A 22008-nucleotide genomic window follows, 5' to 3' on the forward strand; every position below is an offset into this window, starting at 1 on the left:
CAATTTCTACGGGGTCAAACACAAAATTTCCCCCCGTAAGTAACTTAATCGGATACCCAAATGTTGCAGTGTAGACAGATATTGCATTTAATATCGAATTTGACAGCTGAAAGTCTGGAAATGTTGTAAATTGGACATTACCCCCCCCCCTCTTGTATATTATGAACACCCCCTCCCCCTCCACATTGTTCAATATTTGGGGTATGCGAATGCGCCACTTCAGTTGTTTGAAGTGGATTCGTTAGGTTATCGGGGCTAGAGGAGGATGGTTCCCAGTTAATTCATTTGTAAAATCGTCCAAAAGCTGTAAGGTGTTTTGACTCAAGTCCCCCTGCTCAACTGTGCTATAATCTACAATTAAAAGAAAATCATTTAAAAAATCATCAATATTATCTGGAATTTCCAGTACAGAGCCGCTCCATGGTGAATTGTTGGAGAGCCCCATAGGTACGTCCTCTCCTTCTCCAACTGATGAGGATGATGATGATGATGACGACGAGTATGGGACCAATGGTCCAACCTATAAATGAAAAATAGCTTATTTTCAAAGTGTTCAAATCACCCCTACTGTCTAAAATTTGGATTATTATTTACGTATTATTTAAAACGCGCTTAGTAGTAGTAGTAGCAGTATGCACATAGTAGCATTTGGTTAATTCACTGTTCCCTCTCTATCGATATTCTGAAAGTTCCAATTTCCAACTTAATATAAGATATTTACAATCTAAAACACATTACATAGAAGGACAACTGTTTGATTTTGTTCAAACAACTCCCCCCCCCCCTCAATTTCCAATATTTAATGCTCCCTCTCCGAGCCGGCCATCGCGGTGCTTCCCGCGGTGCTTCCCGCGGCACGGGAGCAGCGCTTCTCGGGCCCACCGGCGCTTCCCGGCCGCCACGGCGCAAAAAGCTATCTTTTTCTTAGCGAATTCTCGGTTCCCATACCCGTTCACCAACGCGTGAAGAAACAGTTTTTTTTACTTTGGTGGTGATAGAATTGAGGCATATCCCCCTCCCTCCCTCTTTCAGCAATGTCCTAAATATATTTTTAGACCTTAATTTGAAAATAACTCGTTTCACCGGTTCTCCAAAAAAAGATTGCATAGGCCTGCGCTTAATTATTGCATTTGACTGCATGGAACTATTTTAATTTGATCGAGAAAAAAACAACCCCCCTCCCCCCTTTTCAGCACTGTCATAAATAAAAATTATTACTTTTGGGGGGTATCACTTTTTTTGCTCTTACATAGAATTCCAATGTTCTAAATATCGGTTGCTCATTTTGCAGACAATTTTACTATTTTTAAACAAACACAGAATTACGTAAGAAGCACTGAAAGCCTAGACTTGGCCTAACCACTAACCTCTAATGATAGAACAAAACTAACTGCTAATGATAGAACAAAACAGGAAAAGGGGTGAAACAGATCTATTTATATGCATGTTCGGAGCCTTATGCCAAAAATTAAAACAAATTTTCTTCAGGGAAAAATTGCATTTTGAGTTTCAAAAGGTGAGATAGCAGTAAACTAGAAAATTAGCTAAAAATATTATTATAAAGATTATTATTATTATAAGGAAAATAGTGAAGATGCCTAGAATGGGGGGAACAGAGAAAAATGGAAAGATTAGAAAAAGAGTGGTTTCTTTGAAAAAAAAAACAACATTATATTTAGATATCTCCGATAGAGGGGGGAGCAAAGAAAATTAAAACAATGGGGTGTAGGACTATAGAGAAAACAATATTTTTTAAAATATCTCCGACAAACAGTTTTACACAGTGTTGAAAAATAGGGGAAAAGAAAAAACTAAAAAAAACATTGGAAGAAATAGATATATATTTCTATAACTAACGGTAAAAATGCTCACATTTGCAAATCCTGGCTGCACTTGAGTACCAGATGGCCCGCGTAGCGCGTGTTGGAGGATGGACGGTGCGGTAGCATCACGCTCTTGTGTAAACGAGACAGGTATTAAAGGTCCATAAAAAGCAGCCGCCCACTCGCTCTTTAATTTTCTGCCCGGCTGCGTTGTTGCCTACACAGATGGATCTTGGGCGGGCAGCTTGGAGCTGGGGGGTTTCGTCCAACAACTATATTGAATACCTGTTGCTTTCATAGGGGTTTTTCCTTGGACCCTAGATCTTTCAGTAGGAGGTGAAACATATTCGTCACCATTTTCCTTAAAAGAAGAAAAAATTTAGTATGGAAAATAATTTCCCCCTTTTTTTACAGAAGAAAAATTATTACCCCCTTCTACAGAATTTATTGTCCGACATAATTTTGTCTAGAAAAGCATTTATCTCAAAAAAGCCCCCTCCTCCAACCTTTTTCAGCAAAGCAAAAAGTAAAAATTTTTAGAGAAATATATTAGGCTTAGAAATCAAACGTTTTTATTAGACAACATGTGAAAAAATAAATCATGACAATCAGCGGTCTATAGCCATAGGATAGACATCAATGCTTTTATTTTTACCATTTTGAAAAAAATTAAATATTCCAGTCTATAGACTTTAAACTAAATAAAAAAAAAGATCGTTAACCCAGTGGCCTATAGGCCTAAATTTTGTAAACATAGGTTAAAATGCTATTCAATTTACGCATAATATAAGCTTCGTGCAACTCCTAAAGACTTTTCTTTCTAGCCTTGCATATAAAAGTTAAAAACCATAGTTTTCACGCCCCCTCCTGGGAATATAAAAGAAACTTTATCGAAAGAAAGCTTGAAAAAAATTAAAAACATGCATAGAGACGCATCGTTTATATTTACACATTACTTTTCATGTCAAATGGTGTAAATTTATACACGACAAATCCCCTCCCTTACTGTTCATGCGAAGAAACAGTTTGTTTTCATTTTACAATGATGGCGATAGAATTGAGGCATTGCCCCCTCCCTCTCCCTTTTACATAATGTCCTTACAACGAAGCTTGAAAAAAATTAAAAACATGCCTAGAGACGCAACGAATATATTTACACATTAGTTTTCTTTCTAGAAAGACTTTTCTTTCTAGCCTTGCATATCAAAGTTAGAAACCATAGTTTTTACCCCCCCCCCCCCCCCTTCCTGGGAACATAAGAGAAACTTTATGGAAAGAAAGCTTGAAAAAAATTAAAAACATGCATAGATACACATTGCATAAATTATAACAGTAGTTTTTTTTTCAAATGGTGTAAATGTCTCCACAATGAATCCCCCCCTTACTTTTCATGCGAAGAAACAGTTTGTTTTCATTTTACAATGATGGCGATAGAATTTAGGCATTGCCCCCTCCCTCCCCCTTTTACATAATGCCCTTACAACGAAGCTGTTAGAAGCGAGGCATTGCCCCCTCCCTCCCCCTTTTATATAATGTCCTAAGTATATTGTTAGACCTTAATTTGAAAATAATTCGTTTCACTTCTCCAAATAGAGATTGCATAGGCCTGCGCTTAATTATTGCAATTGTCTGAAAGTGTTTTAATTTGACGGAGAAACAGTTCCTTTGACTTGGCTGCTATTGTAAACATACAGGAAAAGGGGGACAAACTCATTATAACCTCGCGCAGAGCATTATGTCAAAATAGAGCGGCATAATGCCTTAAGAAGTGACAGAAGTCAGTTGACATTTTAAATCACAGTACAGAAAAGCCAAAATTTATTGAAAAGACAACTGTTTCAACTTCGATAATTATCGTTTTAAATCTATGGGGGAGGGGTTAGGTATATTTACTAAAAATAACAGAATGCTTGTTTTTCCGTGAGTAGAAGTAAAGCAGAGTGAGGTTTTGTAGTGTGTGGGAGGGGGGACTTAGACATGCTGGCGGGTGACCAAGGAAAATAATTTTATTTTCGAAATAAAAAATGAAAATGTACTAAAACAGAACTTACATGGTAAATTGAGGTTCCCAATACTTAAAGCTCATCAACAATATCCGTTCTTGTTCTTTCAACTATGTCAAAGTAATTTCTTTTAATTTAATCACAGTGTATTCCCGTTGCATATACACAATCTAAAGGATGAATTTCTATGTAACGAGTCAAACAATTTTTGAACAAAAATGTTTTTGTATGATAATGGATAGTTAACTGAGTCGCTGATTGGCTGAGAAGGATCATAACATTCGTCCCGAGCGTGCACTTGGCCAAAACAACAACAAAACAAGATCTTGAAAGAAGAGGTCATTTACTCTGTCCCCGTTAGATTCAATTATCCAGAAAACATCCATCAAAGTGAGAAAAATACTGTATGTCCATTCTCACTGACAAAACCATAAAACAGACATAAATTACTTTTGACATCCGATAAAAACAATAAATAAATTGACCGAAACTCATAATCGTCCAATAAACAACCACAAATGTGAGAAAATTCCAGTTTTTTAAATGAGAAAAATTAAGTTTTTTCAGTCTCACTGAGAAACCCATAAACCACGTGGTCATGTCACGAGTTAAAGGGTCCTCTCTAAGGACTCTATGCCCATGTATGGTGTGCTGTCACGACCTCCTGACCCCTTTCTACTCAAAACTATATTTTTACATAGATAGAAACATCTCTGATTGACCCAAAAAATAGGTGTTGCCTCAGAAACCAGTCTGGTTGCATTACTCAATCTCGTGCCTGAATATCTATTTCCTAATATAACCTGTTTGCTAGCTTTATACAATATCCCCTGAAATCAGCACTTAGGTTACTACTGAAGCTTCAAGCTCCTTCATGAAAAAATGTGGAATTTTGTATTTTTTTGTCAGAAGAAAGATCACGGATGCGCATTTATTTGTTGTTGTTTTTGTTTTTCCAGAGGTGATCGTATTGACCCAGTGGCCCTAGAATATCGCGAGAGGGCTCAATTGAACGGAAATTAAAAGTTTTAGTGCCCTTTTTAAGTGACCAAAATATGGAGGGTGACTAGGCCCCCTCCCATGCTCATTTTTTTCCCGAAGTCACCCGATCAAACTTTTGAGATAGCCATTTTGTTCAGCATGGTCGAAAAATACAATATCTATGTCTTTGAGGAATACTTAATTCCCCACAGTCCTATATAGAGGGGTTCAACTGGAGTTTTTCTAAAATCGCTAGGTACTTTCTCTTTTTCAAAAATCATACTCATAATGTTCAGTAATTTATATCTAACTTCATAACCACAATACTTGAAAAACTCATTTACCACCCTATCAGCACTTGTGGTTTTATTATTTATTTTCATCCTTTTAGTACTCTCACTAATTCTTCCTTACAAAATAAATCGTTCTCCCCATCCAAAATGTCATAAACTTTTTCGCTCTTTTCAATATCTTCTCCTATAACTTCATCACGCTTTAGCACTTTCTCAAAATGTTCTGCCCGTCACTTTTTAACTCTTTCCTTGTCACTAATTATTGCCCTGTTCGTATCTTTAATTCAGACAAGTCCAGATTGACTATTTGCTCTGAATTTGTTAACATGCCAGTACAACATTTTACCATTATTCCGTGTAGCTGAATCATCCAGATCTTCAACAATTTTATCCGTGGCCTCCACTGAACACCTCCTTAACTCATATTTTAATACTTTCTCTATTTTCTTCGCATCTTTCATATTTTCACATGATCTACCATTCAAATAATTCTTGTACAAGCCCTTCCTTCTCTCTGTTAAACATGAAATATTTTCACTAACAATCCTGGCTGCGTTTCTAACTTTCTTCCCTTAGACACCATCAACTACTTCACCAACTATTTTCCTGAAACTGTTCCATCTATTTTCTACATTGTCAAATTTGACACTCTAATTTGGTATTCGACTGTTCCTGAAAAGTTTCTTTCAAATTCCCATCATGGAATCTATCAACATCATAGCTTCTAGGAAGGTAGGTACCCTCCCAAAATTTCAGTTTTAGATTGACACTACTTGATGGCGATCTTTACTTTTAGAATTAAAACCACACTTCAATATGCCCTAGTATTTAGAAGAAAAAAGTTCACGTGAAAATCTCAGACCATTTTTTTTTGCCTTAACTTAAAATTATTAACATATTAGATACGCCCTTTCACTTAATTCTTCAACTAAATATTGTCCTATTAAAATAATGAAACAACAACATCATTTTAATTATATCTTCTTAAATTTGACAACGCTGTTCAAAATCGAAAGTATTATTTGATAAGGAGCGTAGGAAAATTATATTAGACAAGGAAAATTATATTAGAAAATTATATTAGACTAACTGAACTTTGCCTATTTTAGGAAAATTATTTAAATGAAGCTTTTGTTGTAATAAATAAAAATAAAGTAGTTCTTTACCTGTAAGTAACAAATTAATTTAATTCTGAAACTCTCTGGTTACCAGACGAGATGTTAGTGAGGGCAGAAAAGATAATGAAGATGCACAACGGTGAAACTAAAGGGTCTATATTCCATTGCTGCAAAAAGTATAGTAGCCTTTTTAGAGTCTCCATCGGCTTGATATAAATCTGAAAAATAGTTGTTGCATATATATATATATATATATATATATATATATATATATATATATATATATATATATATATATATATATATATATATATATATATATATATATATATATATATATATATATATATATATATATATATATATATATATATATATATATATATATATATATATCATGTGTATACATATAACATATGTGCCCCGTGCCCCGGAACTTGGCCCGTGGCAAGCTTGCATATATCTGATTTTATAATTACGTATTAGCATAAAGATCGTATTCTTTAGTTTTAAGTCATGAGGTGTCAAATTAGAAACTGCAATTGAATTAAAAAAAATTCTGGCACAAGACCAATCCAAGCGTCTAAGGTAAAAGGCATAGAAAAAATGTCTGAAGCAATGACAAACGAAAATGAAAAACAAAGAAATATGCGGTTAGAATACTTGCGACAACGACAACTACAACGAAAACGAGTCAAAACGAAAGTGGAGAAAAAAGAAATATACGGTTACAAGACATGTGACATCGAGGACCAGGACAAATCAAAATGAAAGTGGAGGACAAATGAACATGCAGCTAGACTCTATCGACAGCGAGAATCACAAAGTGTCAAAAACGAAACTAAAGAACAATGAAATTTGCGGTTAGAAGATAATTGGCATCGATAATTGCAAGGACTTGGAAACAGAAGTGAAGAACAAACAAATATGGGGTTTACAAGACATGCAACAACGAAGAGCAGAACAAATCAAAAATGAATGTGAAAAACAAAGGAATATGCGGTTAGAAGGTATGGGACAGCGAGAATGACAACCAGTCAAAAAAGAACGTCAAGAAAAGAGAAATATGCGGTTACAAGACATGCGATAACGAGGATCAGAACGAATCGAAAACAAAAGTGAAGAACAAAATAATATACAGTCAGAAGATTTGCAACAGCGAGAATCGTGACAAGTCAAAAACGAAATTGAAGAACAAAAAAATATTCAGTTAGAAGACAAGCGACAACAACAATCACAACAAAAAAAATAAAAGTGACACCTCATGAATTAAAACTAAGGACTAATGTTATGAATATGCTACTGCGCAATTAGAGAATCAAATTTATATAAATCTGCCGCGAAAGTGCAAAACAAAGAAATATACGGTTAGAAGATACACGACAGGGAGAACCACTTTGAGTCAAAAAACAAAAATGAAAACAATGAAATATGGGGTAGAAGATATGTGACAACGACAATCGCAAACAATTCTGACAGCTTGGCATCTGCCAAGACTATGCAACAGCTGCAAGGCTAAACCTTTGAATTTGTTAGCGTCGACCTCTGTAGGCTGCTTGGATTTGTATAGATGAAAAAATCGTATAGATACGACTAGGTATTTCTCTACACAGGTAGTTCGGGATCTTCAGGATTTATCAGAAAAGACATATTTTTTCTTTATCTTAAGATTTGGTTATTTTTTAAGGGAATTTGTCTCTATCCCATCTTGGCCCCTTTTAGGGTTTTGGGGGCCAGTATAGAGTTTGATTTCTTTTACGCATACCTTTTGCTTATATTTTAAAGTATAGCCAGTTTTAATGATAGCCAGCTTACCCATTATTACCCGTGGTGGTATACCCACTTTTCTCAGACCCTCCTGACTTAAGAAACAGAGAATAACGTGATGATTATGCTAATGCCTAGTTAGAGAATCAAATACACACAAGTGTGCAGCATGCTGATTGCTGGTACTATATATACTATCATAGGCGGCGCAAAAGCGCTGCCTAAGTAAAGAAGGATGTTGGCACAATGTATTATTAATTGTGTTTTTGTTACTTTAGACCAGGGCAGTTCGTATCGAAGGAGTTCTCGTAAAAACTTCAAAAAGGACTCATTTGATTGGAAATTGAAAGAGCTTGTGCCCTTTTTAATAGTCGACAGTAATTCGAAGGCAACTTACACCCCTTCCACGTCCACCATTTCCCCAAACACATTCAATCAAAATTTTGAGATAGCCATTTGTTCAACGTAGTTGAAAGATCTGGAAATTATGTCTTTGAAAAGACGCTTGCCCCACAGCCCTCAGGGCAAGGGTTGTAGGTTATGCCCTGGGGGCCTATAAGGTTTTTATTGAAAGCGTTGACGTAGAAACTCCAAAAATGTCTCATTCGATTCAAGATTCAAAGGGCTAGTGCCCTTTTTAATAGTCGAAAGCGATTGGAGGGGAACAATCTCCCCTCTCACATCCAACATTTCCCCAAAAACATCCAATCAAAACTATGAGATAGCCATTTTGTCCAACGTAATTAAAAGTTCTGGAAATTAGGTCTTTGAGGATGACATACCCCCTATTAAAGTTTTTATAGAAATCGTTGTCCTAGAAACTTTAAAAAGGGCTTATTCATTTGGAAATTGAAAGGGCTAGGACTCTTTTTAACAGTCGAAAATGATTGGACAGCAACTAACCCCCCTCTTACGCACACAATTTCCCCAAACACATCCGATCAAGATTTTAAGATAGCCAGTTTTTTCAACGTAGTTGAAAGTTTTAGAAATTAGATCTTTTAGAATGACAAGCCCCCCCCCCCACATTCCTCAGGTTAAGGGTTAAAAGTTATGCCCTGGTGGCATATAAGGTTTTTATCGAAAGCGTTGTCGTAGAAACTTCAAAAAGGACTCATATGAATGGAAATTGAAAGGGCTTGTTCCGTTTTTAAAAGTCGAAAATAATTGGAGGGCAACTAACCCGTCTCTCACGCCCACCCTTTCCCCAAACACATCCAATCAAAATTTTGAGATAGTCATTTTGTTCAACGCATCAGAAAGGTCTGGAAATTGTGTTCTCGAGGATAAAAATCCCCCCAGCCCTCAACGCAAGGCTTGTAAGTTATGCCCTTGGGACATGTAAGGTTTTTATAGAAAGCGTGGTCATGTAAACTTCGGAGGGAGCTCATTCGACTGGTAATGAGGCACTATAGTGCTCTTTTTAAGGGTCAAAGTGACCGAAGGGTAGCTAACCCCCCCCCACACACACACACACACACACACATGTCGTATTGTATCGAAATACATCTAATAGAAATTTGGACTAGTGTTTTTTTATTAGTCAAAAGTGATCAGAGGGCAAATGCCCCCCTCCCCATGCCCATAATTTCCCCAAACACCGCAAATCAATTTTGAGATAGTTATTTGTTTTAATTTCTATTTGTTTTTGGTTTCATTTATTTATTGATACTGATTTATGGTAATTGTATGCTTGGTAGATTATTCGGTTCTATTTTTGTTCATTTTTGTGTTTAATGGAGTTCTTATTTCATTTTGAAAAACTTATTTTGTGGAAAAATTTTTTTTTTTTATTTAATTTCTGTTCGTTTTATATTGACATAGTCTGTTTCAGGGAGAGAGACTGAGCCTCTTCTAAAGTTAAACAACCATCCCTTCCATAAAAATCTTAAATGCCCCCTGGGCATAACTTACAACCCTTCCCCCTTATCTCCGGGGTTAGTTTCATGTTATATGAGGTTTGTTTCACGTTATATGATATTTAGACTATTTTGAGTAGAAGGGCTATCTCAAAATTTCTATTAAATGTATTTCAGGACAATACGACGCGTGGGTGTGTGTTTGTGTGGGGAGGGGGGGGGGGGGGTACTCCGATCACTTTGACTCCTAAAAAGAGCACTAGAGCGTCTGATTACCAATCCAATGCCCCCTCTGACGTTTATATGACCACGCTTTCTATAGAAGTCTTATATATCCCAAGGGCATAACTTACAACCCTTGCCCTGAGGGCTGGGGGGATTTGTTATCCTCAAGGACACAATTTCCATACCTTTGTGATGCGTTGAACAAAATGGCTATCTAAACTTAAATTGAATATGCAAATCAAGCTTGAAACGAACAGAAATCATTACAAACAAGAGTTTGGGTATCGCCTCCTTCTCTCACTGTAAAAGTCTAAAACCTACTGCGTCATTGGCACTTTACTGAAAACTATATGTCTTGAACAGTCTTGGAAAGTATAAACAAAATCAAATTGAATAATTGATATATAATGATAATAATTGTTGAAAGATCCATTAGTTCAAGATTGTATTTCACTGAAATTTTATTTTCATTTTCAATGCTATAAGAACTGGAAAAAAAATATTTGTAATATAATTCGTTTTAAGTGAAGCGCCAATGACGCAGCAGGTTTACGGCTTTTACAGTTAAGGAAGGGAACAATTTTAGAAGGAACTAATAAATTAAACTGAATATTTGATGTATAATGATATTAATTGCTAAAATCTCATCAGTTTAAAATTTTAAAGTAATTTTAATGTTTATTTCAATATTAAATACAAAAAAAAATATTTTTAATAAAATTCGTTTTCAGTAAAGCGCCAATGACGCAGTAGGTTTTAGGCTTTTACAGTGAGAGAAGGAGGCAATACTCAAACTCTTGTTTGTAGTATTTTTGTTCATTTGAAGCTTGATTTGCATATTCAATTTAAGTTTCACTCGTTTTAAGATTTATTTATTCATTTACATTAAAATCTATTGTATGTTTGTTTGTATTGATTGCTTATTTAATTTCTGTTCGTTTTGAGTTTTATTTATAATTTAACAGCAAAATATTTTTTTTTCGTTTTAAGCTTGATTTGCATATTCAATTTAAAACTTATTCGCTTTAAGATCTATTTATTCATTTATATTATTACTTGTTGTATGTTTTTTGCTCTGGTTATTTATTTAATTTCTATTCCTTTTGGGTTTCATTTATTCTTTAATAGTAATTTCTCGTCGTTTTGAGTTTGAATTTTAACAGGTATATGTATCTGCTGATCTTAAGATTAAAATGGTCTTTACTTTTCTTTGAAAACTTCTCTTTCGGAAAGTTTTTTTTTAAATAATTTCTAGACAAGCGTGCACTATGGTTTTGCAGTATGACAGATTTTCCCTTTTTGCAGAAGGATTTAAAGAGTAACAAACAAGATTCCGTGCTTATGCTTACTTGCATAGAGGAGGAGGTTATGAGAGGTGTCCCTTATAAATTTTTTTGTTCCAAGAATTCCTCGGAAAAAGCTTCTTTTCTGATATTCCAATAAATTCTGATTTTTTTTTTTTTAACAGATGCCCTTTTTCAGGGGCATTATCGGGTTTTTTTTTATGCGAATTTCAAAATTAGATTTTAACAAACCCAAGTGATATTAGGAGTGGAAAAACAAATTCATCTACAGCACCTTCTATTTATATTAATAAAAATTGGGCAAAATTGCAAATTTTATATAAATTTTAGTAAAATTTGGCCATTTGACGAACATTTTACAGCGAAATTCGAAACGCAAGAGAATGGCAGCAAAAATACGAAATTTCCTGTTTTTCCTACAACGAAGGTTTTATTTACCAAAACGACCATATCAAACCACTCGTTGTAGATTACCAAAAAATAGCTCATTTAGATGAAAGTACAAAGATCTTGTGCCTTCTTAAAGTAATAAAAGAGGAGATCATACCAAAGAAAAACGATGATATATGGCATTTCGTCCCGCAAAACAACAATAATATTGTCGTGCGAAAATCATTTCTAGAAAGGAAATCTCTAAGGGCTAATTCGTAATGTGTTCTGTTAGAAAATATTTTTTTTACAGGCGAGCAAAAAAAGCCCAAAAAAAGCGTTTCAGATTTTTGGATGGCAGTAGGCCTACTAAATTCAAATACAAAGAAGTTATTTTTAGAGACAAAAAAAAATGGAAAAACAATTTTGACATCCAAAGTTTCATTTCCTAAGTACGTATATAGGGAACGAGTTATTATATATATATATATATATATATATATATATATATATATATATATATATATATATATATATATATATATATATATATATATATATATATATATATATATATATATATATATATATATATATATATATATATGTATGTATGTATATATATTTTCAAAAAACAATTTACAACTGAAGCAAAATGAAATAGAATGATTTTTTTTTTTTTAACAAATTTTATCAAATGAATACAACTTGCGATGCCAGAGCTCCAGACGAAGAGATATTAACCTATGAATGACGAGGACCACCCTCTCGCCTTCTAAACTCTCCACTCTTTAAGTTAACGCTGGATTCTTTCCCATTTATTTCAAAAACGTATGTTTAATATTGCTCTAGCATGCCGTCAGTAAAGCAATAGTAAAACTTTTTCAGTGGCAAAACGTGGTTCAAACTAGTAAAACGTTGATACCAGTTGGCCCGCAATTCTCCTGGAATAAGGGCCGTAAATTATGATAGCTATCAATTTTTATTGTACACATTTAACCATACCATATAGTTTGGTATGGATGTTAGACCATAAAGAAGGATGTTAAGAAAAGATTCCTTATTTTATGGGTGAAGGGTCCTTTATGGTCTGGGATCCTTATAGGCAAATAGATCCAAGAAGATCCTTATAATCCAAATAGATCCTTATAAATCCAAGAAGGGTCATGGATCTTCAACCCTTACCCCCTCCCTCAAAAGATAGAAAGATAAAAACCCTCTAAAAACATTTTAAAAACGCATCAAATATTTTTTTGTATTCATTTTTGTCACGTTTTTTACGAGTCGGAGATTCATTTCAGGGGGTTCAAACCCCCTATTCCCCCTGGATACGACCTTGCCTACTACCCATGCTAAAATATGACTTTAATTATTTTATGATGCAGGACTGGACACCTCCATGGGTTTTGGGCCATAGAGATTCCAACGGTACACTTTTTATTTCTATGTGCACTTTTTAACGGTACACTTTTTATATCTTTTTATTTCTATTATATAAAAATATATAAAATATATTTTATAATTGGAAAAAGGAGCGCCATGTTTGATCTTGAGAATCCAGTGGTGAGAAACTTTAAGTGGTTAATTTTTGGTAAAAAAAAATCATCAATATTGCTCTTGAATGAGGGGGGGGTTGAGGGACCTGGAAATGAGCCACAAAAACATATTACCTGATAGATTTCAAACTTACTACCGTCAGTCCTTGGGCTAAAGGGACTAATGTATACAAAATTATTCAAAGGATTGGTGCCTTTTAAATTAGTGCGTCGTCTAACAAACAGGACTCTGAAAAGTAACAAATTTATCCAACTGGCCTGAAACTTAAATGGAACCTTGGGCTAAGAGGACCCCAGCACGGAAGGAAAATAAAAACAAAATATGTTGCTTCTCCTAAAAATACAGGTCAGAAAAGGGCAAGGAATGTGCCTAAATATTTTTTCTCACCAACTTCAAATGGAAAGGGCTAAAAGTTCATGTGTCTTCTTTAAAGACCAAAAGCTACGTGAAAACAATCAGCCTCCCTCTTGGCTCCTTTTCTTTTTCCGGCCCCTCTCTAGCCCCTTTGATGTCGAATCAAGTTTCGAAATATCTGTTTTGTTCAAAAGCTTCAAAATGTGTAATTAGTTTGTCTGCAGGGCTGATTTTACCCCCGCAGCACCAGTTTTTAACTTTTTTTTACCCTGCTATGACATGTCATCCCCCAAAAAACATGAAAAAAGAATATTGATTATATAAATGTAATAATAAATACTATAAGACATTTTACACCATATATTTTGCCTATATTTTGGAATATTGGTAGAATATTCAAAAATTTCTTTTTTTCTTTATTATTTTTTTTGTCATATTTTGCTCTACGGCTGCTCAATTTTGTCTGTTGGGGGAATTTTTTTCGGGGGGGGGCTGGAATTTTTTATTGGGGAATTTTCCGGGGGAAACATGCCTAGCACCACTATAATCTAATTATTATGGCCATACGCAGTTATGAATACCCAGTCAGTAAAGTTTAACCAGTCACATATCAATTGATTTTCTTGGACTGTCGAGGAGTTTAGATAAATGGGATCTATACTAACACCCAGAGGCATCACTTACCAAAATGTTTGGGGCAGGAAAAGAATTTTACCGACTGGCTGGTCGTTTTTACCGACTATATTACTTTTTTTTTTTTTTTTCAAACAGTTCGTGGTAACGAACTGTAAGTAAGGAGCGACCGGGCTCGATAGTAACCTCTAAAAAACAGAATTTTAATACCAATAGATGTATCAAAACAATTATAATTTTATGCTGATTTCAAACATATAAGTTTCATTAAGTTTAGTCTTACCCATCAAAAGTCACGAGCCTGAGAAAATTTGCCATATTTTCAAAAAAAAGGGGGAAACACCCCCTAAAAGTCATATAATCTTAATGAAAATAAAGATTCAGTCGTATCGATCAGATTCAATCAGATTCAGCGTATCAGATAACCGGACTGTAGAGGTTTCAAGCTCCTTTCTGCAAAAATGTGGACATTTGTATTTTTACCAGAAGAAAGATCATGGATGCGTGTTTATTTGTTGTTGTTTTTTTTTCAGGGGTGATCGCATAGATCTAGTGGTCCTAGAAAATCAGGAGAGGGCTGATTCGAACGGAAATTAAAAGATTTGAGGTCGTTTTTAAGTGACCAAAAACTTGGACGGCAACTAGGCCCCCTTCCAGGCTTATTTTCGCCCAAAGTCACTCGATCAAAATTTTGAGATAGCCATTTTGTTCAGCATAGTCGAAGATCTTATAACTATGTCTGAGGATGACTTAATCCCCCCACAGTCCCTGGGGAAGGGCTGCAAGCTATGAACTTTGCCCAATGTTTACATATAATATTGGTTACTGGGAAGTATGCAGCTGTTTTCAGGGGGGATTTTCTCTGGTGGGAGGAGGGGTCGGAGTAGGGGGTTCTTTGGGTGGATCTTTCCATGGAGGATATTTCCATGGGGGAAGGGTTATTTCTATGAAGTGTGTGCCGGATTTCCCACCATTATTTAAAAAACGATCAGAAATTAAATAAAAAACAACTTTTTTCAACTGAAAGTAAGAAGCAACATTAAAAGTTGAAACAAACAGAAATTATTACGTATATGAGGGGGTTCTCCCCCTAGTCAATTCCTCACTCTTTATCGATTACAGAATAGATAACAATTTTTGAAATGCTGAAATGATTGAAGATCAACATCTTGATCTTGATCAATCAGCATACATAAGGGTACAATTAATCCCGTGAAAGTATTTGCAGTGTTGCAAGATATAGCTTAATTTCGCTGAACTTCACATAATTAAGAAGCGTAAGTATTCAATCATGGTCTTACTAATGCTAGCATAATCTAAGAAAATATGGAGTTGCTCATAAATTTGGAATGTTAAAGAGTAGCATAACTCTGTCCAAAAAAGCATAATTTAGGGCTCAAGAAATTACACCTTACGATCTGGTAACTAACTTTAAGTAAGGAGCCACCCGGCTCAATAGTAACCGAAACTCTAGAAAACGGAATTTTGATACCAATAGATGCATCAAGAGAATTGGATTTTTATACTGACTTTAAATATATAAGTTTCATCAAGTTTAGTCTTACCCATCAAAAGTAACAAGCCTGAGAAAATTTACCTTATTTTTGAAAAAGGGGAAACACCCGCTAGAAGTCATAGAATCTTAATGAAACTCACACCATAGATTCAGCGCATCAGAGAACGCTACTTTAAAGGTTTCAAGCTTCTATCTGGAAAAAAATGGAATTTTGTATATTTTGTCAAAAGAAAAAATCACGGATGCGTGTTTTTTTGTTGTTTTTTTTTCTTTTTCCCAGGGGTGATCGTATCAACCCAGTAGCCCCAGAATATCGCGGTAGGGCTCATTCGAATGGAAATTAAAAGTTCTATCTACTATCTAATAATTCTCTCTTTGAGGACGACTTAATACCCCATAGTCCACGGGGAAAAGGCTGCAAGTTGTGAATTTTGCCCATTGTTTAAACATAGTATTTGTTATTGTGATGTATACAGACGTTTGCAGGGGAGTTTTTTCTGGTTGGGGGGGGGGGTTAGGTTCAGGGGGAGGGGGTTCAGTCGGAGGATCTTTCTATCAAAGAATTCTTCATCGGGGAAGATAATTTTAATGAAGGGGGCGCTGGATTTCTGGGCATTATTTAAAAATCAATCAGAAATTACATAAAAAAAACAAGTTTTTTCAACTGAAAGTAAGGAACAACATTATAACTTAAAACGAACAGAAACTATTACGTGTATGAGGGGCTTCTTCCCCTCCTCAATACCTTGCTCTTTACGATAAAGTATTTTAGTAATTTAAAAAGAGTTGTTTATCCTGATTAAACGACCTTTGTGATCCAGGGGTCATTCTTAAAGAATTGGAAACAATTTGAACTTTAGCGTAAAGAGCCAGGTATTAACGAGGGGGCGAACCCCCTCATATTACGTATATGAGGGAGTTCACCCCCTCGTCAATACCTCGCTCTTTACGCTAAAGTTTGAATTTTGTTAAATAATGGCAGATATAAACAATAATTTGATTGTGTTATTTTTCACAATCAATAATTTGATTGTGTTATTTTCGGCCAATCTTCGCATTTAATTTTATCTCAAGCAGTTTAATATGCGGTAATAAACTTAATACGAACAGAAAATATTACGTATTTGAGGGGGGTTGCCTTTCCTCGATAGCTTGTTCTTACGCAATTTTTTTTTAACTTTTAAAAGAGGTTATTATTCTAATTAAACAGTCTTTGTGATTCAGAAGTCATTCTTAAATAATTGGAACAAAAATCAAACATACGTTATCATAAGGTTATTTTTAGTTAAAAAAAAGTAAATTTAATATGCAAATTTCGTTTTAATTATTTATGTACGGTAAGCCAAATTCAAAACCAGCATTAATTCAAAAACGTTCAGAGATTAAATAAAAACATAAGTTTTATTTTAACTGAAAATAAGGAGCGACATTAAAACTTATAATGAACAGAATTATTCCGTATATGAAAGGGAATGTCCCATCCTCAACGCCCCGCTCTTTACTTTAAATTTTGACTCTTTCTCACAACTCTACTTTTTAAAAAAATAAAAAACTTTAGCGTACAGAGCGGAGTGCTGAGGACGGGACAACCCCCTTCATATACCGAATAATTTCTGTTCATTTGAAGTTTTAATGTCGTTCCTTAATTTCAGTTTTAAAAAAAACTATTTTTTTTTATTTATTGCCGACTGAGAATGATTTTCTTTTATTGATTTCATATTATATATTTCCATCAGCCCATTTACCCCCAACAACAAAATTGAGCCGGTAACATATTGGGACTTCATCGCAATATATCACCGCCTCAAATTTTTTACCGACTGGTTGAAAACGTTTGGGGTGTCCCCATCCTCCTTTACGTGACAGTCCTGCTAGAATTTGATGAGGAATCGAGGAGAGAAGTGGAGGCACATATTGAGAAATCCTAGACAGTGTTTACAACTCTTGAGGAATCGTTACAGAGTCGACACAAAACCCACAATGAAACAAAAGTTAGGATATATGAATCTGATATAAGCTCTGTGGTGTTATAAGCATACCATTCAATGCCAAATATTGAACGTAATTAACCTCTTATGTCTTGGATATATCTATGGTATTAACACCTCTGAGTCAGGTTTAAGAATATGAAATAAAGAGATGAGAATGTGCTGTGGCCGGTGGGGACAGATCCTTAGAATTATAGTGCCGTCGGCTGAAAGTCCTCGGCAACACTGTGCGTAAATCTTAAGAGTTAATCTGCACAGATCTATTGAGGTGTAGTCCGCCTACATCTCAGAAGTTGAAGCCAAATAGAACAAAAACTAACATCACTGAAGTTACGCTTGCTTAGAATTCATGAACTTCCAATTAAAGGCTTAGAATAGATGTTTACAGATATTCAAGTCCGTTTCATATGTGTGCATTTTGTTTTTTCTTACTAGATATTGCAATGATATTCTACTTTTGAAGAGTTTCATAAGCTCCAAAAGAGGTAAATTCAAATTTTAGAGTTGAAAAAACGAAAAGTAAAAATACAAACAATCAAATCACGATAAATCCAATAGGCATATCAGCCGTCTTGAATCAAATCGCTTGAATGTTCACTTTTCATCGGTCTCACCTAGACGTACTATGTATTGCCGCTACATCGTCTGCATTGCTTGCTGATTTCTTCGAACCTCTAGGGGGTTTCATATTGTGTCTCTATTAAATCAAACAGAATATTTAATATACATTAAATCCTAATAGTCCAGTTCAAGTCGCACTTCAGTTCAGTTCAATTACTTCAGTTCAAGCTTAGCAAGCTCAATAAGTGTTCCAATTGTAATTTTCTTTTTAGAGTTTTCCGATTTTGAATTATCAATTTTTTGAAAAATTGGTTCAATTTAACTCTTGCTTCAAAAGTTAGAACGTTAATCGTAAAACTTTTATATCATTAAGACTTACTGATCGTATAACGGTTTAAGATAAATTATTATTATACGTTAGTCATATATTGTTCTCGCATGAATTTAAAAAAGGCTCTTTCAAACAGTTCGTGGTAATGAACTGTAAGTGAGGAGCGACCCGGCTCAATGGTAACCAAAACTCTAAAAAACGGAATTTTGATACCAATAGATACATCAAAAGAATCAGATTTTAATTCTGATATCAAATATATAAGTTTCATCACGTTTAATCTTACCTATCAAAAGTTACGTGCCTAAGAAAATTTGCCTGATTTTCGAAAAAAGGGTGAAAGACCCCTGAAAAGTTATAGAATCCTACTGATAATCACACCATCATATACAGCTTATCAGAAAACCTTATTGTAGAGGTTTCCAGCTCCTATCTACAAAAATGTTGAATTTTGCATTTTTTGCCAGAAGAAAGATCACGGATGCGTGTTTATTTTTTTTTTTGTTTTTTTTGTTTGTTTTTTTTTCCCAGGGATGATCGTATAGACCCAGTGGTCCTAGAATATCGTGGGAGGGCTCATTGGAACGAAAATTAAAATTTCTAGTGCCCTTTTTAAGTGACCAAAAATGGAGGGCAACTAGGCCCCCTCCCACTCTTATTTTTTTCCCATAGTCACCCGATCAAAATTTTGAGATATCCATTTTGTTCAGCATGGTCGAAAATATTATAACTATGTCTTTTAGGATGATTTAATCCCTCGAAACCCCCAGGGGGAGGGCTGAAAGTTATGAACTTTACCCAATGTTAACATATAGTACTGGTTATTGGGAAGTATACAGTCGTTTTCAGGGGGAATTTTTTCTGGTAGCGGGGGGTGGGGTGCCCTTTTTAAGTGACCAAAATAAATGCAAGGAAACTAGGCCCCCCTCCCACGCTCATTTTTTACCCAAAGTCACCCGATAAAAATTTTGAGATAGCCATTTTGTTCAACATGGTCGGAAATATGATAAATATGTCTTTTAGGATGACTTAATCCCCCGAAGTCCCCAGGGGGAGGGCTAAAAGTTATGATCTTTACCCAATGTTAACATAAAATATTGGTTATTGGGAAGTATACAGAAGCAACATTAGAACTTAAAACGAACAGAAATTATAACTTATGTGAGGGGGGTTCTCCCCCAAGTCAATACCTCGCTCTTTACGCTACAGTTTTTTTAGTGCTTTCAAAAGAGCTATCTATTCTAATTAAACGGCCTTTGTGATTCAGGGGTTTGTGAATCAAAATTTTTTTTAACTTTTAACGTGAAGAGCGTGGTATTGACTAAGGGAGACCCCCTCACATACGTAATAACATATCTGTAATAAAAATAACAATAAAAAAACAAGCGGTACGGCTCAATAGTAATCGAAACTTTTAAAAACGGAATTTGATGTCAATAAATGTATCAAAAGAAGGTGTTTATAATGCTGATTCTAAATATATAAATTTTATTAAGTTTAGTATTACTCATCAAAAGCTACGAGCCTGAGAAAATTTACCCAATTTTTTAAAGAGGGGGGAAACATCTCCTACAAGTGAAGGAATTTTAATGAAAATCACACCGTCAGATTCAGCGTATCAGAAAACCCTATTACATAGGTTTCAAGTTTATATCTGCAAAAATCTGCAACTTTGTATTTTTTGCCAGAAGAAAAATATACGAATATAGAAGTTCGTTAGGTAAGTTAATTTGTAAGTTACGTCAGAACCAAATTTAGAGACATCCATTTAACAAAAGAACAGTAAAATTCTTATGCAATTTTTTTTTAATTATTCAATGACGGTGAGCCAAAATAAAAGCTGCATTAACTAAAAAACGATCAGAAATTAAATTAAAAAAACATGTTTTTTAAACTGAAAGTAAGGAGCGACATTAAAAATTAAAAGAACAGAAATTATTCCGTATATGAAAAGGGGCTGTCCCCTCCTCAACGCCTCGCTCTTTACGCAAAAGTTTGACTCTGTCTCACAACTTTATTTTTTAAAACAATAAAACAAACTTTAGCGTAAAGAGCGAGGCATTGAGGAGGGGACAGCCCCTTTCATATACGGAATAATTTCTGTTCGTTTTAAGTTTTAATGATTCTCCTTACTTTCAGTTGAAAAAACTTGTTTTTTTTTATTTAATCATGTGAAAGCAAGAAGTGTTATTGAAAATCAAACTGAACCAAAAAAACTGCATATAAAGGGGCTTTTCCTTCAACTTCTCGCTCTTTAGTACTATTAAACAAATAAAAACAATCTTTTTTAACTGAAAGTAAGGAACGACGTTAAAACTTAAAACGAACAGAAACTATTCCGTATGGAAGGGCTGTCCCCTCCTTAACGCCTCGCTCTTTACGCTAAAGTCTTTCATTGTTTAAAAAACTAGAGTTGTGAGAAATTCATACTTTAGCCTAAAGAGCGAGGCGTTGAGGAGGGGACAGCCCCTTCCATATACGAAATAAGTTCTGTTCGTTTTAAGTTTTAATGTCGCTCCTTACTTTCAGTTAAAAAAACTTGTTTTTTTAATTTAATTTTTAAACGTTTTTGAATTAATGCGGGTTTTGATCTTGGCTCACCGTACATGAATAATTTAAAAAAGATGAATATTAATTTTACTTTTATTTGGTTAAATGGCTTTCTCGAAACCTGTTTAATTTTATTTACGAACGTTTTTATTAGTAATAAATATACTTAACTTACGAATTAACTTACGTAACGAACCTCTATATTCTTATATTTTAATACGTATATTAGAGGGTTCGCCCCCTAGTTGCTCTTTAAGCTAAAGATCTTTAAGCTAAAGTTCGATTTTTGTTCCAATTCTTTAAAAATGAGCCCTTAATCACAAATGCCGTTAATTAGAATAAATAGCTCTTATGAAAGTACTAAATAATCTTTGGCTTAAACAGCAAGGTAATGACTAGGGGGTGATCCCAATAATATGCGTAATGTTTTCTGTCATGTTAAGTTTTGAAGTAGCTGCTTGCTTTCAGTTATAAAACTTGTTTTTTTTAAATTTATATTCGAATCTTTTTTTAAATAATGCTAAGAAATCCGGCACCCTGTTCATAGAATTGTCTCTTCTCCCATGAAAACTTTCTTCATGGTAAGATCCTCCCCCATAACCCCCGACCCACTCCCCCCCCCAATACCAGAAAAGATCCCCACTGAAAACGTCTGTATACTTCCCAATAACCAATACTATATGTTAACATTGGGTAAAGTTCATAACTTTCAGCCCTCCCCCCGGGGACTTTGGGGGATTAAGTCATCCTAAAAGACATAGTTATCATATTTTCGA

The 22008-nt window shown here is 34.7% G+C and overlaps 1 protein-coding gene across 1 annotated transcript in view; it reads right to left on the minus strand.

The window, feature by feature from the left end:
* LOC148940171 (gamma-aminobutyric acid receptor subunit beta-like) overlaps positions 1 to 22008 on the minus strand; it is a 189640-nt gene that overhangs the window by 135379 nt on the left and 32253 nt on the right. The window contains exon 2 of the mRNA XM_089106090.1: positions 6293 to 6436. Coding sequence (XP_088962216.1) covers positions 6293 to 6421 — 129 coding nt within the window. The 5' untranslated portion in view covers positions 6422 to 6436. The remainder of the gene's footprint in view (positions 1 to 6292; positions 6437 to 22008) is intronic.

This window comes from Artemia sp. Qi Xiang Cuo, chromosome 20, assembly GCF_049724085.1.
Source record: "Artemia sp. Qi Xiang Cuo chromosome 20, ASM4972408v1, whole genome shotgun sequence".
NCBI classification, from domain to species: Eukaryota; Metazoa; Arthropoda; class Branchiopoda; order Anostraca; family Artemiidae; genus Artemia; species Artemia sp. Qi Xiang Cuo.